The 18,315-nt window shown below is 34.3% G+C and overlaps 2 protein-coding genes across 8 annotated transcripts in view; one reads left to right on the top strand and one right to left on the bottom strand.

The window, feature by feature from the left end:
• RARB (retinoic acid receptor beta) overlaps window positions 1-3,745 on the top strand; it is a 702,725-nt gene extending 698,980 nt beyond the window's left edge. For all 6 annotated transcript variants that reach the window (XM_076005783.1, XM_012786193.2, XM_076005786.1 and 3 more), the window contains 2 exons: window positions 284-442; window positions 2,250-3,745. In XM_076005783.1, the coding sequence (XP_075861898.1) occupies window positions 284-442; window positions 2,250-2,446 (356 nt within the window). In that variant the 3' untranslated portion in view covers window positions 2,447-3,745. The remainder of the gene's footprint in view (window positions 1-283; window positions 443-2,249) is intronic.
• Window positions 3,746-3,797: 52 nt separating this feature from the next.
• Window positions 3,798-18,315, bottom strand: part of TOP2B (DNA topoisomerase II beta) — a 64,918-nt gene continuing 50,400 nt past the window's right edge. For both annotated transcript variants that reach the window (XM_012786179.3, XM_012786170.3), the window contains exons 28-36: window positions 17,219-17,413; window positions 14,706-14,850; window positions 14,304-14,465; window positions 12,293-12,494; window positions 10,898-10,977; window positions 9,587-9,697; window positions 6,792-6,917; window positions 5,124-5,218; window positions 3,798-4,287 (exon numbers count right to left, since the gene is read on the bottom strand). In XM_012786179.3, the coding sequence (XP_012641633.1) occupies window positions 4,120-4,287; window positions 5,124-5,218; window positions 6,792-6,917; window positions 9,587-9,697; window positions 10,898-10,977; window positions 12,293-12,494; window positions 14,304-14,465; window positions 14,706-14,850; window positions 17,219-17,413 (1,284 nt within the window). In that variant the 3' untranslated portion in view covers window positions 3,798-4,119. The remainder of the gene's footprint in view (window positions 4,288-5,123; window positions 5,219-6,791; window positions 6,918-9,586; window positions 9,698-10,897; window positions 10,978-12,292; window positions 12,495-14,303; window positions 14,466-14,705; window positions 14,851-17,218; window positions 17,414-18,315) is intronic.

The following is an 18,315-nucleotide window of genomic DNA, read 5'->3' on the forward strand; positions in this document are numbered from 1 at the left end:
TTTTTAAATTCAGTTCAGTAGTGACACCTCCTGGTCATAAGAGGTAATTCTTTCCCTGGGACAAAAGCAACCAGCCATCAAAATATGCTTTAGACTACTAATGGGGACAATTATTTTCAAGTGTCACTGCTTAAAGCAATTGCATCTATCTGCAAATTTGCTTACACGATTGAATTATCAAATTAATAAAGTCATAGTATAGCAGGAACAAGGAAATGAGTAAAAGGGGAAATGGGCAGAAATTCTGATATTAATTGTTTAATACTCTATTCCTGGTATCTAGACCGCCAGGACCTTGAGGAACCAACAAAAGTAGATAAGCTACAAGAACCATTGCTGGAAGCACTAAAAATTTATATCAGAAAAAGACGACCCAGCAAACCTCATATGTTTCCAAAGATCTTAATGAAAATCACAGATCTCCGCAGCATCAGTGCTAAAGGTATTACTTTATGCTCTACACTATAGTCACAAAGTGGACCTGAGGACCTTACTAGGTTGTGTTGTTTTATTAAACTCCTTGTTTTAAGTCAGGATATTTAATAGCTGATTTTTTTTTTTTTAAGTTTTGGAACTCATTTCTCATTAAAATCAAAAGGAATTAAATAGCACCCTCCCATTAAGGGCAAAAAAGAAAAGAAAACCTCAAATCTTGCCCTACTTGATAATCTCAACAGATGATTGAGAGCTTTAAAATTCAGGTGACTAATTAGAAAAACATTGTTTTCAAGAGAATATACTATATGCTGGGCTTTTTAATTTTTAAATTTTCTGTGTTTATACATTTCATTCCAGCTTTCCATATATCTCTGGTTTATGTAAATTTCAGTTTTTCCTGAACACCCAAACCTCAAGAAAATTGAATAGTACTTAGGGTAATTGTTATAGGTTAAGTTTCTCTCATTGTAGCCATATTGTTCTATTGTATATAGGGAGATTTATTACTGTACACTTCTAAGCAAAGGAATTCTTGCCTTCCTGAGAGGTATAAATATTCTTTGCCTAGTGATTTTCAGTTTATGTGGCAGCTCAAGCAATTAGAGAAGTGCCTAGAGCCATATCACAGGTAAGTGTTAGACTAAGGTTTTCCTATGTAGAGAGACAACTCGGCAGCTATTCTGGTACTAAATGTGCTATTGTCATTCTCCCTCTCCCTTAGTGTACACTACCCCTGAAGACAAGCCAAGAAACAAACTCTTATTTCAGAAAGTGCTTAAAAGCATAGTGAACTTGTTTGACAAGGAGTCTGAATTCTTGAGTTCCTTCTAAGAAGTTTCTTCAATTAGCATTCAGAATACATCCCTAGCATAGGATTAAAAGTAGAAACAAACAGCAGATACCAGTGCTTAAGCAATGTAATTATGGTATCTTTGATTTTAAAAATGAGGCTGTTTAATACCATCCTCCACAGATAGTTAAATCAGTGATATCTAACAGAATATACTGTGATTATGAAAATATTCTATAGTCTGCACTGTCCAGTAACTACTCACCACATACGGTTCTCAAGCACTTGAAATGTAGCTAATGCAGCAGAGCACTGCTTTTCTAATTGTACTTAGCAAATTTAAATTTAGCCACATGCGGCAAGTGGCTGTTGTATCGGACAGGGCATTGCTAGATCAAGTCACTGATAATCAGTGCACATTAATTACTCAATTCTTCCATAACTGGCATCCTTGTAAATGTCTCATTTTCAAGATACACTTCTTTTTGTAAATAACGTTGTTTCCTGAAACTGACTGAGGCATGGAACTATCAAATTTAAACATGTCACCACCTCTCCCCTGCTTGTCCATAAAGTAAAAATGTTTTAATGTTGTAAAATTAGAACAGTTGCTGGGAGGCACTGTTTGTATAATTTTCTGTTCTCAAGATGAACAATAGTATCAGCTGTTTCTGTAAAAGATGAGTGAAGTTCTATCAGATAATAGAGATCTTTTATCAGCATTCCGTCACTGTGAGCTGGTTAAGAAACCAATTGGATTGACTTTACAACACAGTAACATGATTTTTTTATGCAATTCCTATTCTAAATACATTTTTATGTTTGTATTTATGAGAGATATAGTAATGGATCATCCTTTTCAAAAAAAGATAGAAGCCACTTAATACCTATATTCTGTAACTCATTCATGAGCAAGGGTGAGTCTGAGGAAACACCTTTGTTAAAATAGATAAAAGTTGGTCCCTGGTTATCCAGCTTAACTCCTTATCTTAACCAGGTTTCTATTATCTCTTTTTAAAAGGTGCAGAACGTGTAATTACCTTGAAAATGGAAATTCCTGGATCAATGCCACCTCTCATACAGGAAATGCTGGAGAATTCTGAAGGACATGAACCCTTGACCCCAAGTTCAAGTGGGAACACAGCAGAGCACAGTCCCAGCATCTCACCCAGCTCAGTGGAAAACAGCGGGGTCAGTCAGTCACCACTGGTGCAATAAGACATTTTCTAACTACTTCAAACATTCCCCAGTACCTTCAGTTCCAGGATTTAAAATACAAGAAAAAACATTTTTACTGCTGCTTAGTTTTTGGACAGAAAATATGTTAAAACTCAAGAAGGACCAAGAAGTTTTCATATGTATCAATATATATACTCCTCACTGTGTAACTTAGAAATACAAACTTTTCAATTCTAAAAATCAGCCATTTCATGCAACCAGAAACTAGTTAAAAGCTTCTATTTTCCTCTTTGAACACTCAAGATTGCATGGCAAAGACCCAGTCAAAATGATTTACCCCTAGTTAAGTTTCTGAAGACTTTGTACATACAGAAATATGGCTCTGTTCTTTCTATACTGTATGTTTGGTGCTTTCCTTTTGTCTTGCATATTCAAAATAACCAAGACACCAAGGTTATGACACAGACTACTGTACATGTCCACCTAAGAAAGGTTCAGAAAGATAACTGTCTTGCTTTCATGGAATAATCAAGACATCAAGGTAAGAAAACAGGACTGTTGTACAGTATGACAAGATGATAAGACTAAAGATATTCTAATTTAGTTAGTATGGAAGCTTGTCCTTGCTCTTTTTGATGCTCTCAAATTGCATCTTTTATTTCATGTTGCCCAGTAAAAGTATACAAATTCACTGCACTAGCAGAAGAGAATTCTGTATAAGTGTAACTGCCAGTTCAGTTAATCAAATGTCATTTGTTCAATTGTTAATGTCACTTTAAATTAAAAGTGGTTTATTACTTGTTTAATGACATAACTACACAGTAAAAAAAAAAATACATTTTTACAGTAATGATAGCCTCCAAGGCAGAAACACTTTTCAGTGTTAATAAGTTTTTGTTTACCTGTTCACAAGCCATTAGGGAAATTTCATGGGATAATTAGCAGGCGGGTCTACCACTTGGACCATGTAACTCTAGTGTCCTTCCTGATTCATGCCTGGTCTTGGGATTTTTTTCCAGCTGCCTTGATGCCAAGGGGCTAACATTGATTCCCAAAGACATGGGCATAGGATCTGCCTCCTTTGACCTTGTTCAATCACTATGAAGCAGAGTGAAAGCTGTGGTAGAGTGGTTAACAGACACAAGTGTCAGTTTCTTAGTTCTCATTTAAGCACTAGTGGAATTTTTTTTTTTTTTTGATATATTAGCAAGTCTGTGATGTACTTTCACTGGCTCTGTTTGTACATTGAGATTGTTTAACAATGCTTTCTATGTTCATATACTGTTTACCTTTTTCCATGGAGTCTCCTGGCAAAGAATAAAATATATTTATTTTAAAGGTGTGTGGGAGCTTTTTACTACACTTTCATCTTCAGTAAAGAGACAGAGAACACAGTTCCATTTTTAATGTTTAAATTTCATTTCAAAAAGCAGGTCTGTAGTCTGCAACCATGACAATTAAAATCTGTGCTAATGCACGGCAGTCTATAACAATTCTACAAGCCATTCAGACAGTACATGACATTTCAATGAGTAAAAAAGAGCATAAAACTGTATGTGTAAGAACAAAATGTTAAAAGGCCTACCACAATAAAAAACCATCAATTACATCATCACATTAAAATAAGCCAGATGTACAAAAGTCTGAGACAGAAAAGACAAAAGGACAACACAAGATATTTGTTGAAAAATGTTTCTGTGCTCTTTGGGCACTTAATTAAACATTGCAAAATCAACATCTTCTTCTTCATCAGACTCTGTAAAATATTTTACTTCTTTCCTAGCTCGACCAGTCCGTGGCAGAGAAGGTGGTTCAGAAGTGAAGTCTGAGGGGAAGATGTCCACATCTGAATCCTGATCAAATGATGTTTTCTTCAGTTTCTAGACATTTTTTAAAAATAGATTTTTACACTTCATTCACATGTAGGAATTATTACAAATCATGGTGTTTTTAGCATCAGAATTGTAATGCTAATTGTACAACCTAATCATTTTTTGGAGGCAAAAAAGGATTACATATAATAATTTGCCAGCTTGGTAGTCCCGTATTTACCAAGTTCCAGCCTCGAAAATGGAACAGTGTTATTTATTTCTGAAATTAAGTACTATCCAAGTATGTAAAATGCCCAAATTAGTAAAAGTCCAAGTTGTCCTATTTATAAGTAAATATCAAAAATTCATAGGAGGAAAACAAGACTCATGCAGTGTGTAATACACACTATAAATGTTTGTAAAGAGTCACCGACGTGGAACCAGAGGCACAGAAGGTAACTGAATAGAAATCAACTCGGAAACCAACGTAAAGCTATAATCATCTATGTATTTCTAAGTTTTACTAGGAAGAGAAAAAAGGGAGGGGCAGCTGATCTCATACATTTACTTAAAAGAGTATACTGCTAGAGAAAGGTCAGACTAATTGGGAAATCCAAGTTAAAAATAAATAGTCTTAAGTCTAATATTCAGGTAGCATAAAACTCATACAGCTCAATGGATGAAATGAAAGATTCTAAGTACATTCATTTATAGCATAGTATTATCCAAGAAATAGTCCCAACTATATAAATTTACACTTGAATAATTTCTTAACCATATGTAAGCCCCCTATTACTAAGAGATGCTAGGTTTAAAACTGTTACAAGTAATAAGCAAACCAAGTCAGTTATATATAGATAATAATCTCAAACAAAACCAAGCATTAAAAAGATGTTCCTGATTACCTTGCTTGTTGTTTTGGGTATTTTCCTGGCAGGGTTATAATCACCTTCATTTTCAGAGCCAGATGCTTTCCTTTTCTTTGCCCCTCGGCCTTTACCTTAAAATAATACAGAAGGTTTTTTTTCTCCGAAGGTTAAGTGCAATATAAAAAGGTAAATGCCAAAACATGATAGTTTACTTCTATGGCATGACCAATCAGTGGGGCACTGCCATTCCGGTCTCTTAGTATGAAAGATGTACAAACAATTTTGCAGCATCATTTCAATTCTGGGATTGACATGACTAAAGAGTATTTCACAAATACATTTACACTAGTGGGAAAGTCCTGGAGACAAATGTACTGACCAAGGCTCTGATACATAAAAAAGAACATCTGTATTTTGCTATGAGGTCCAGTCTTTAAAACATGAAAAGGAAATCTTTTAAGAGTGCTTCTTAAAATTTTTTTCTAGTAAATATAATTTCTCATTTGTCATGGGCCAATACTTTTAAAAATAAAACACAAATTACTTTAAAAATTACATGCTTTTCTATTAACACAAAATTATTATAAAGGTTTAAAATTCTTACTCTCAATTTCACTTACCACAAACTAGTAACAACCAACTGCAGATCCCACTTTCAGTAGCACAGTCCTAGAATAAACTACCCACTATTAATCATAAAATAATCTGCCAAATCCATATTCCTTCTGGACTTAGCAAATGCAGCATTTTTTATCTATCTGATCTCTTATTCTCATCACTGGAGCAAGGAGAGGAAAAAGGTAATATTTAAGTGGGGGCTAGATGTTCTCCATCCCACAATGATGCCCATGAAAGAGAAAATGGAACTAAATTGCAATTCTAAATCTTAAAAAATTTCTTGAGAGCTATGACGTACTAGGTTGTACAAGTAAGAAAAGAGCCTAAATTATCCTGGGATGTCATTTGATCAAATGAATCAATAAAATAACATTTCTGAATTTTTATAAAGGTTTCAAACCATGCATACCTTAAGTATTGACCTCCCGAGTCACTTTCTTTCTTTTTCTCCCTCCTGTTCTCCATTTCCCTATAAGTCTATAGCTCCTTAACCCAGCTACCCCTTTAAAGAAGTAAAATGAACACTGAAGAAAATATCCTTCAGTTGAGTAAAAGGCTGAACAGCTACACTCAGAAGATATCATGTCTTATATATTAATACATATTTTTACAAAGCAACTGTAAGGGCTTTCAAGATTCTGGAGGAAAAAAGGACATGCTAGAGAGAACTGGTGCTGGTGCCTTGTGTAGCCTTAAGTACAGCTATTTCATTTCCTAGATGAACAAAAAGTTCTGATCTAAGAGTCTGAGATCTAGCCTACTCCATCCAATAAGTGTCACACTTTAGTATAGAGTCCAAATCTGCCTCTTTAATAACTTCCAGTGATTCCGCTGCAGGGGGACTATGAACCATTCTTAGGTATTCTTAATCTCTTGGAGTCTAATTTGTAAAACAAAGTGACAGGACCAAATTGTTACACTTCATATGAACCCTAACACAGCACTGACTCTGAAACACTGCTTATTGAGGAGTAAAGCAATTTAAAATAAAAAAGGCACTGGCCTCTCTAAATTCAATGATACACAAGAAACTTAATCTTTTCCACTCGGCATATGTTTAAAGGGTTATACAAAGATAATCCTCACCTTTTGGCGCTGTAGTCTTCTTTGGAATGCCAAATTCTGAATCTGAGTCAGAGTGTACAGTCTCTACTATTTTCTTCTGTTTGGGGGCTCTCTTAGGCTTAGAGGCTATGTCTGAAGATGGTTTTCCTATAAAGCAAATTTCCATTTCATAGGTCAATGTAATATACTTACCAACAAACCAAGCTAAAGTCAGTCCTATAACAATGAAATTTCTTACTGGTGCTATGAAATTGAATAGCCTTAAATAATGAAATGGTTTCTTTCTTCTTGGTTCCATTATAAAGGCAAACAATTTCTCAGAGATGAAAAAATGCTTTTTATTTAATTATATATAATTTGCCCTTGGATAATTCAACTGAGATATTTTAAGCAAGGACCTTTCAAATGAATTAACCAGTAACTTTTAAATATAGTATAGTCAAGACAAAAAGGTAGCATATTTGATATGTTAATTATAACCCAAGTATAACCATATAAGTTCTGCTTTTAAAATGTTTTAGAGGGGGGAAAAACAGTTTTATGGAATCCTCAAATACAATAAATAGAAACCAACTCACTTCCATTTAAAAGCTAAAATCCAGACTCCAGACTTAGCATTTTTATGTGGAAAGAAATATGAAAATCCTAGATAATTAGACAACAGACATGAGGCCTTTGCTTTCTTGACTTTTGTTTTAAAAATAGACCTTGTTTTTATAGCTTTATCTGCAATTCTATGTGAAAACTGATAAATCACTTTTTACTTGTATAATTAATAAAACTTAATTTGAAAAAAATGTACTGAATGAATCTAAATTAACTGCAGACTTTCCTATTAAAAATAAAAAACCCATGCTGATTCTGTGGAAAATGCATTTCCAGTCTCAATTTGAGACGCTAGAGATGATGCTCCTCAGTAACCAACAGCAGGAGGAGCCCTCGCTCTTTATGGCAATGGCATCCACAGATTTTGTGGCTTTCCCTGCTTTGAGTCAGCATGACTAAATCTACCATAAAAGCCAGAGGGCAGCTCCTAGCAAGAATACAGACAAACTGGGTGTTCTAGGAACCGCTTTTGTTCTTTGACAGTTTCCATGCCTGGAGTAAGGTGACGCTTTCAACTCTACCAGGCAAACATAGGTCAGATATCTGAGTACTATCAGCTGCCTTTTTTCTGTAAACTAGTGGAACTACAGAATTTTATTTGTATAATATATGTAATTTGGGGTTAACACAGACAACCCTACAGAGGGACATGATGTATCCTCTCCTTGAAATGATATTTTATGGGAACTGTATTTTGGGAAGAGGCTAGAGGAAGGCTGAGGACTTACTGGGCTCCCTGAGATCACACCACATATGCAGTCGTTTATTCAACTAAGACAAGGCCAGTTAGGCTATGGGAGAAACGTGCAAACAGAAGCAGTGGCATGATATCCTAGCCTTTTAGTTAATGCTACAGCTAAACTCTTAACTCATTAAGTTAAATATGGGTGAATAGCTTGATGAAGGAAATAGGATAATGTTTCAAGAAGTGACATGCTCCCAAGTTTTCAGGGTGTTTATAAGATACTTATGAAAATGATTTTTTTAAAAAAAGGATGCTTTGTGATTTTTTAAAAGGTAGGGGGGGGGGAGAAGGGATTATAGAGTTGTCTCAGTTTGGGATCCCCAGAAGCAGATTCTGCCTGATTCTAAGACAAGGATTCAAGTATTTATTTGCAAGGTAAAGAAAAATGAGTACAAAAATGAGACAATGAAGAGAGGGTAGCCAATAATGGGTAACTTATCAAGCCCATGATCACTCTGGGGGCTTATTCCTGTGAGGAATTTTGGGGAGCCAATATAAAACACACATCCCACAGTCAACTCACTTGAGAAGTGAGGACACTGAGATATTTCTAGACCAACTTTCTCCAATCACTGGTTAAGGGCAGCTGGGGGCAAGGGAGCGTTAATATTCCAGCAAGCGACAAACAGTCTTCAAACAAAGAAATGTAGATGCTGGAATAAGTGCAATAAAGGGGTAAAGGCAATGGGACATGGGTAATCACCCAGTGTGTTGGCTAGATAGACTCCTATAGCCAACCAGTTTTTCATTATAATCTTAGTGCATTTAAAGCAGGACTTTTTTGTTTTTCTGCTACATTCAATACACGTGTGTCTGGAATGTTGCTGTCCATTGTGGATTTTTAAGATCTTTGAGGGAACAGTCCATATTTTTTATTTATTTGCTGTCTTACATGTACCCATCTCAATCAGAAGTGTTTTGTTTTTTTTAAAAGATTATCTTTCAAACACAAAGCACTAACACTGACCTTCAAAAAGACCAAGTTACATATCTTGCTATACTAGTAACAGATTTATAAATCAACTCAAAGTGCTTCCTAGACAATCTAGGGCTATGGAAAAGAAAGAAGCTACATGACTCACAAAGAAAAAGAGGACCCCAACTGAACTGACTAATCCCTCCACATAAGGAGTTGAGGCATGATCAACATAGATAACAGAATCCAACTGCTAGAAGAAAAAATTTTAATCTGCTTTATAACCTAACAAGCATAAGGGAGCTTTAATAGAAAGCTATCTTTAGATATCAATGCATGGGATTATTTTATAAATATAACAGCTTTAAAATAAAGTCTTACAGATGTGGTTAAAAAACAAGAGGAATTCTCCCTATACATATTTATACTTTATAACTGTTTTACAGTGAAGTCCCCAGTGCAAATAGTTTCAAATTATACTGAAATTCCTTTTACATCAACTTTCTCTACATATTTTATGCAATGCTTAACACAGCTATAAGTACATACCCTTTTTAGCAGCTACTGTTTTACTTGGAACTTTATCTGTTTGTTTCAGACCAAATGATGGTGAAAAAACCGAAGCAGAATCTTCTTCATTACTATCGAATTTAGCTGAATCTAAAAATTGCAAAACTTTTTTTTAGTAAAGAGATTCTATAAAAATCTCTAAAGTAAACTTTGAGTTAACTGATGACTTCTCTTTAGCCAGGTAATTGATGTTATAAATTTCTATTTTGTGATCATATAATCCAAACTATACAAACAGCTGAAAATAAACTATAACAATGTCATACCTCAAAAATGTTAACTCTGTTGCAAAACATACAAATGCATAGAGTGGTGAAATTCAAAGTCCCAGAAGCTATTTAAAATATAACTGGCCAATTCAAAAATACATACTTATAATTTAACATGAGATATGAAAAAGTTCCACTGTGATTATTTCATTAACTACAGAAATATTAACCATTTCAAGAAGATCAGCAATAATGTTCAAATCTAAAAGAGTAATAAGTATTCATATTTTTAAATCAATAAATCATAGGTTAATTTAAAACGGTATGCAAGCTTACCACCAGTTTACTTTTGCATTCAAATTAGTTTAATCAATCAATCCATTCTTCCCTCCCTCAAACCATAGCAGAAGCTTTTAGAATAGCTACTTGGATATAAATAAATATTTTTATATAACTGTTTTGATATGCTTTCAAAAATGAATATCTATATATATACACAACATGGACGAAATCTAGGTATGTTTGCATGTATGGATATGTGTGTTACAAAATACATTACAGTAAATCAATTAAGTGACCTTAAAATTTCCACACCAAAAAATACAGGGAATAAAAAAAAGTATACTCTGATTAAATTTCCTATGAAGGTTTTGGTCTCTCATGTACTAGGATTTAGTGAAACAAGTGTGCACCTATATTGGTACCCACACACCTTTAGAAAACTGTCATATATACATAACATTGCCATTAAAATCAAATTTCAATCTTTTAAAATTTCTTTTTGCATGTCTTTTCTCTCATTAAAACACTACATACACACAAACATACTGCACATATGTACAAGTTTGCATCTGCCTGTCTACCTAAATGCTTCCATAATGCATATTTTGACCAGTAAGAAGTCACCTCAGAAAAAGTAAATAAACCTATTATCTTGAGCAAAATGTAAAAAGGTAAATTTTCTACTCATGAAACATTCTGAAATTAAATCATGACCTAGTGATTCATTTACTGTTTCTTCTCTACCACTAAAAGAGCAAAAATACAGTAAGTATACAATGAAGACACTAAGTGAGCATACCATCTTCTGACTTCTGAGAATATGAAGGAAATGAGAAGAGATTTCCAAAATCCTGACTTTTTTTGTCATGCGAAGATTTTCTATTAGAGAGAAAATAAACACCACAAAGAGGATATAATTTAAATAGCTGATTTCAACCCTGATAAGTTACATATAGTATGCACTGCAGGATTATAATCATAGAACAAAACTCTAGTTCTCTCATTTCTTTCTCTGTTAAACATAAGGCAAGCAAAGTTTTTTTCTCTTATGTGCACAAATATGCAACACATATACACAAACCATGTATACACATATATATGCTCAGAAATACCAGACAAATGATGTAGCATTAAAAAAAAAAAAATGGAAACTAAGCAACGGTCTAAAGTTATACAAAATGCCATTAAAATCAAATTCTATGATTGATAGAAATAATCATTCCATAATTTAATATCAGCAAATTATGGATAAAAACCCAAGGAGAATGATAGAATCCCCATCATGGCAGGCAACAATCCTATTTCTGATCCTAGACTACAGGTGGGCAGTTAATTCAGGATCTGGGCAAGGCCAGTTGTAATAAGTGAGAAAATATTTATTTAAAAAATCTGAGGGGCTGGGCGTGTGGCTCACACCTCTAATCCTAGCACCTCAGGAGGCCAAGGTAGGAAGACTGTTTGAGGCCAGGAGTTCAAGACCAGCCTGAGCAATACCAAGACCCCATCTCTACAAAAAACAGAAAAATTAGCTGGGCATGGTGGCACATGCCTGTAAGTCCCAGCTACTCAGGAGGCTGAGGCGGGATGATTGCTTGAGCCCAGGAGTTTGAGGTTGCAGTGAGCTAGATGACACCACTGCACTCTAGCCCAGGCATCAGAGTGAGAACTTGTCTCAAAAAAAAAGAAAAAAAATTGAAGTAGTTCACAGACCTCATACCTCATGTTAGTATTCACACTCACCAAAAGCAAGAAAAACCAATCAAGGCCAAATCTAGGGAAGAAACATAAACCTCTCAATTCTAAAGATTTGGTAACTTTTCTCAAAACCAAGTATTATCCAACTGTATCCCATGGACCTGCTATTTTAGTAAAAAATGTTTAATTGGAACATAGCTACACTTGTTTATTTACCTATTGTTTATGACTGCTTTCTTAACAGAATGGCAGCACTGAGTAGCTGTGACAGAAACCGTATGGCCTGTAAAATCTAAAATATTTACTCTCAAGCTCTTTATGGAAAAAATTTCCCAATCACACCTCTAAATTATAGCAATAGCTAAAGAAACAGCTGCAATATTAATAAAATGTATTCCTTCATGAGGAAGACCTTATCTAGAATGATAACTTCTTAGAGAGAGCTCACTGTAATAGGTAGATGTCTACGACAACTAACTGTACCATATTCATTACTTACTCTGGAGTAGCTTTTGATTTGCCTGGTGAAAACGTATATTCATCTTTATCTAAGCCATCTGATGGAATGAATTCATCTTCCCCATCATTTGTTATGGGAGATGCTTTAACTTTCAATTCCTCTAAATCATTATTGTCATCATCATCATCAGCATCATCATCCTCTTCTTCTGAGAAATCAAATGTGTATTTAGGTCTTTCAGCTAGGAGAAAAATAAAAAATATTAAATCTTAGCTTTATCCACATAAAATATTATTCCTGATAATACATTTGAAAAATATTTCAGCAATCTCTAAAAATACATTTAAAAAAGACAAGCATTTATAGAACAAAACCCAAAAACTTTGGCTTTAGTTATTTGATAGTGTTAATATCTGTCTTACATTTTCCAGGAGGCTATGAGGTAAAGTTGCATATGTTAGGAAAGCATAAACTGATGGGACTGTTTGATTTGGATGTTGCTTGTTATACTTAAATACTGCTCAAAAACACTGAGGAAAGTAGTCAATATGGCCTTGTCTCACATAGTCGTTATACAAAGCCCCGCTACCAACATAAGATTTTCCATTTCTACAATCACAACAAATTATACAGTTCTTTTAAAAGGGTTAGATTTTCTCTTAACCTCTTGGAAAAACTTCTATCTTCTCTTCACGGTTAGTTTTACTATGAAATAACAAAGACAGTCAATTTTCAGATGAATGAGAAAAAACAGGAGACATATAACTTCAATATATTAGCAAAATAATAATAATGCATAAAAAGGTACCAATTAAGGGGAAAAGCATACTGGTATAATCCAAATAAGTTTTGTTATAATTCCTAGTATGTATTATAGAATAAAATTTAAAAATTGCTTGGATGCTATATAATTTTATGCATTTTTTAAAAATTTCTTTCTTTTTTGAGACAGGGTCTTATTCTGTTCCCCGGGTATAAGGACAGTGATGTGATCATAGATCACTGTAGCCTCAAATTCCTGGGCTCAAGCAATCCTCTCCCACCTCAGCCTTCAGAGTAGCTGGGACTACAAGTGTGTATCCACCATGCCTGACTAGTATTTTTCTATTTTTTGTAGAGATGGAGTCTCACCATGTTACTCAGGCTGGTCTTAAACTCCTGACTCAAGTGATACTTCTGCCTCAGCCTTCCAAAGTGCTAGGTGTGAGCCACCACACCCAGCCCACATACGTTTAGACATATGGAAAAGCCTAAATATAGTTTTGAAGCATTTAATTAGTTTTCATATAACTTAAATTACTCATGTTAAAGATTCACCTACATTATGCTACTTATATATATTAGGAAAAGAAGTTCAACCACTTAGTGATTAGAGAACCAAAGAATTTAAGCCTGACATATAATTAAAAATGTATCTCCCAAAGGTTAACAATCATAATATTGTATCGTTCATTTTAATAAATTAGGACTTAACAAAATTTCAGAAGATTCTACAGAATAGAAAACTCAGATTTTAATTATTTGAATGCTTTATATTAATGAATATTCAGAAAGTATCAAATCACATGCTTAACAACAATATATAATAGCAGAATGGGATTCTGTAGTCTAACCGTACTACTGTAATTATCTAAAAGAGAAACAGAATCAGACTCTTAGAGTAGGAAGAAATTTATCTTGATAGGAAACAAAAACAAAACTACAAACCACTTCCATGAGATCCATCACTGCTGTGTATAATACCAAGGTACAAAGGTATGTTTTTTTCCAAACATCTTCAAACTATGCAAAAAATGTAACCCAAACTTTATAATAAAAATCAATAAGAATGCATGATTCACTTTAGAGAAATTTATTTTATGTCCAACTTTGCTAGAAAAGACTATTCTGTAAAAGAATTTTTTTCACCTTCATAACTTTCTGAAATAGTAATGGTTTAGTACTTTAGCAACATGGATACCATAATAATACCAACTTATATATGCAATAAAATAAATATAATACCAACTTATAATATCCAATAAAATAAATATAAAATGTATCACAATACCAGCTGCTCTCCTAAGCAAAGAATCTCTTGGTATAACCACAGGTTCTGTTTCTTCCAAATCACTTTCTGACTTGGATTCATCATCTGACCAAGGATTCCGTTTCTTCACTTTCTTTGCACCGGGTTTACCAGATGATGTAGGTGTTTTTCTCACCCTGGTACCTAAAAGTAGAAGAACAGCAACAAGGTATGTATCAATAGTTATACAAATGTCATTAATAAAAATAAAACTGTTATAATGAAAAGTTCATTATAAAATAATAAATGTTCATGAAAACAGAAAGCATTACTTCAACTGCTAGAAAAAAGCACAATCAAAAGAATCTATTAATAGTAATATCCTATATATATAGTTTTTCTCACATCAAAAACAAACAAACAAAAACTATAGTAATTCCTCACCCGGCTCCTTTCTCTCCCTTTTGGGCTTGGGACCTTTAGTTAGAGGAGCTGATGGGGTCAATGCCTCTTCTCCTGTGCCTTCTACTGGTGTTCCACTGAATTCTTCATCAAATTCCACTTTTACTGCTGTGGTATCAAGGTCACCCTACATATTAAAAAGAAAACCAAACCATGAATAAAAACAAAAATTAACCCCATATATTTTAGAGATACAGTTCCAGTCAAAAGATAATTTCAAGTAAAAAAAAAAAAAAAAAGTGATTCTGTTGAGGTCATAACAGTTAAATAAAGTAAAACATGGTCCAATCAAAGTTAACTGTATCAAATAATATTGCTAACTCTAATTTTCTAGTATACTCAATAGGATGACAGCTCTTTAGAAGAAACCATAAAAAATAAAGAGGTAGCTTTTGATTATCAAAAGGGATTTCCAGACCAATAGCTAAGTATACTAAAGGTACTCGGCAAAATAAGATCCTATAGTTCAAGAAGGCCTCTATATACTAGAAAACAAAATCTTCAAATTATTGAAAGAAAATAAGCAACAAATGCCATGCATTGCTAGGCACTATAAGGCAAAGTCCCCCACCCTAAGACTATGAAAAACACCCCCCCACACACAAACACACACAAAGTCATTACAATACAAACAACAAATATAGAGGGAGGTATATAGCAGTGGCCCAAGGGGAAAAGTGAGCAACTCCGCTTAAGGCAAGGTGAGAAAAGCTCCATGCAGAAGGGGCCTTTCTGACTGAGTCCTGAAGGAATCACAGCAAGTTTGTCAGGTAAGGAGGAGGGAAGAGCATCCCAGGCAGAAGGCACAAAAGCATGAAACATATTACGTTTAAAGAATTAGGTCTTGAAATAGGAAATGGTTTCACAGGATTCAAGGAAAGGTGAGAACAAAGAGTAGCCAGGAGTAGAAACATAGGAAGGCATACAGGTGCTAAATCACTATATAACAAAAGTCCCGTGTAGTCAGTTGGGAGTCACTAAAGGTTTTTAAGCATCTGTATAATAATCAGACTTACTTTTTAGCATAATCATTCTGATAATAAAAGAACTTAAAAGGAACTAAGTGGAGAAAGGTAGAAACCACAATTAAATGACTATAAATGAAGGGACTAGTTGAGAAGATCACTTTAAGTATCTCAGAAAAAACATGGAATTCTAAGCAAGTGCCAGTAGGGATTAAGATAAGGGGGTGAATTTTGGAATGACTTAGTAGGTAGTCAATATAATTTAGTGACTGATCGAGTGTGAAAATTCCCAGGTTTTTGGCTTATGTCAGTGATGGCTGATAGTGTCATTAACTGAGACAAGGCACAGAGTAGGTTTTGAAATCAGGATAATGAGTCCAGTTTCAGACATGCTGACTTTGAGGGGCTCTGGGCACTCAGGTGGCTATATGAGCCTGGCACTCCTGAAAACATTATAGCTTAGGGACATAGATTCAGGAGTCATAAATTTAGTTGTAAGTGGAATAAGTTCTGGCCACAGCTGAGGTTACTCGATTGAGGAGACTACGTAAAGTGGAGAAAAGAATACTGAGAACTAAACCTGAGAACCACCACCTGAAAAGGAGAGAAGCCATTTTCCTAAGGAGACAGGTAAGCATGCAGGGGTAAATGAACCTGTGTGTGATGGGGAACCAGGTAAGAGAAAAGTAGTATAGACTTCAGTTTGTCAGAACAGAAGTGCGTGCCTGCTCTGTGTCAAAATGCTCCTATGCTTCAAACATTAGCTCTGTACAGAGAACTCTCCAATCTCTAATTCTGGCTCTTAGGTTCATTTCCTAAGCTATGAATAGACTGACCCTATATTCCCAACTACTTATTGGACTTATCTACATATATATTCCCTGAATTCTAAAATCAACCTGTCCAGAAATATTTGCCTCTCTAAGATCAACATGCATCCTGCTTCCTCATCTCTGGACATTTTTCTGACGTCTCCTTCTTCTGGCTAACTCTGGCCCATCCAGCTCAAGGCTAGGTCAGTGTCATATTTCTAAAAATCTTCAATAGCACCCATCAGTGCCAATGACATAGAATGTGCTTCGTAACTGTTTAACTGAGGGCAAAAACACATAAACACTAAAAGATGATAGCTTACTTTGTAAGCCAAATAGACTCTTTTCCCCTATAAGATTTCCTTCATTGATCATGATATAGAACTGCAGTTTATATTTTAAAGTTGATATACTCATTCTTTTTCTTTTTGGGGGCCCAAGGTTTTAATATAGAAGGCTGTTCAGTGTTCTATCTCTTATTTTAAAAACTAAGTAGCTGTTTACATATACATGATCTTTCACCAGTGTTTTCCTTCTATGAATCAACTGCTCTCATAGAAAGAATAATTTCCTATCATAAATGAAATATATTAAAAACAAAATAAAGCATAATCTAAGTACACAGTAAAATTTATATAAATTTCACATATTCATATATATGTATATTCATTATTGAGATATAGTCTACTAATGAACTAAAACAAGAGATGTGTCATACCTTCTTCCTCTTCAGCAACTTTTTGCTGGCATCTGCCTTCATAGCAGTAATTTCAGGAATTATTCTTCGCCCATAAGGTGAGGGCATTGTCTCTTCCAATTGAAGTTTCTTCACCTTAGGCTTGCCTACTTTACCTTTTATTGCTTTTCCTGACATTCCAGCCAGAATATCTTCTCGTTCTTGCGCTTCAACTTTCTGAAGTGTAATTATAAGGGGATAGGGGGACCATAAACAACTTCTTAGAAAAGATGATCACTACTTCATAATTAATTGAAACAAATTTTATTCACTTACTAAGGAATAAAAAGCCTTCTTTTTAACTAATCTAATCCAAGATAAAGTAATGGAAAAAAACAAAGGATTTTAAGTCAGAAGACCTAAGTTGTAATCCTAATTTATCTAACTAGCTTCTCATTTGTAATACAAGAGGGTAACAGTGACTAAACGACCTAAATAGTCCCTTCCAATTCTAGGATCCCATGATGTATAATGGAATCAAGACCTCTGATGAACTAGTATCATTAGAATCCTAGCCAATCATACACAAAGGCAGTTCTGTCAACACGTATGAAGCTATTCTTTTCTACTGCTTCAGCCATAATAAAAAATATGAAAAAACTGGTTCATAAATTAAACTTAGTAGGATAACAATAAATGATGACATAATCACAATTAATGTCATAAAGTCTGCATTTTCTGAAACTATTCCTTCAAAAAATTAGCAGGCTTTGAATGGTCCAATAGAAAATGACATCTCTTTAAAGATTTTTAAAAGATCTTTGTAGCATAATAGTGTAATAACAATAACGTAAGATTTAAAATCAGACAGACCTGGGTTTCAATTACACTTCCACTTGTTATGTATCCTTGGGAAATAACAGATAATTTATAGAGCACCTACCATGTGCTAGGCATTTAAAAATCCTGTGATCCCCACTTTATGGATGAGGAAACTGGATCTCTAAAAAATGAGTAATTGCTCTTAACCATAATGATGTAATTCCTCTCTAAGTAAGTTATTTAACCTCTCTAAGCTTCAGGATCCTTATCTGTGTAACAAGTTAATAGTAACTTCTTTCATGGTGAGGGGTGGAGGT

The sequence above is a fragment of the Microcebus murinus genome, chromosome 1 (assembly GCF_040939455.1).
Source record: "Microcebus murinus isolate Inina chromosome 1, M.murinus_Inina_mat1.0, whole genome shotgun sequence".
NCBI lineage: Eukaryota > Metazoa > Chordata > Mammalia > Primates > Cheirogaleidae > Microcebus > Microcebus murinus.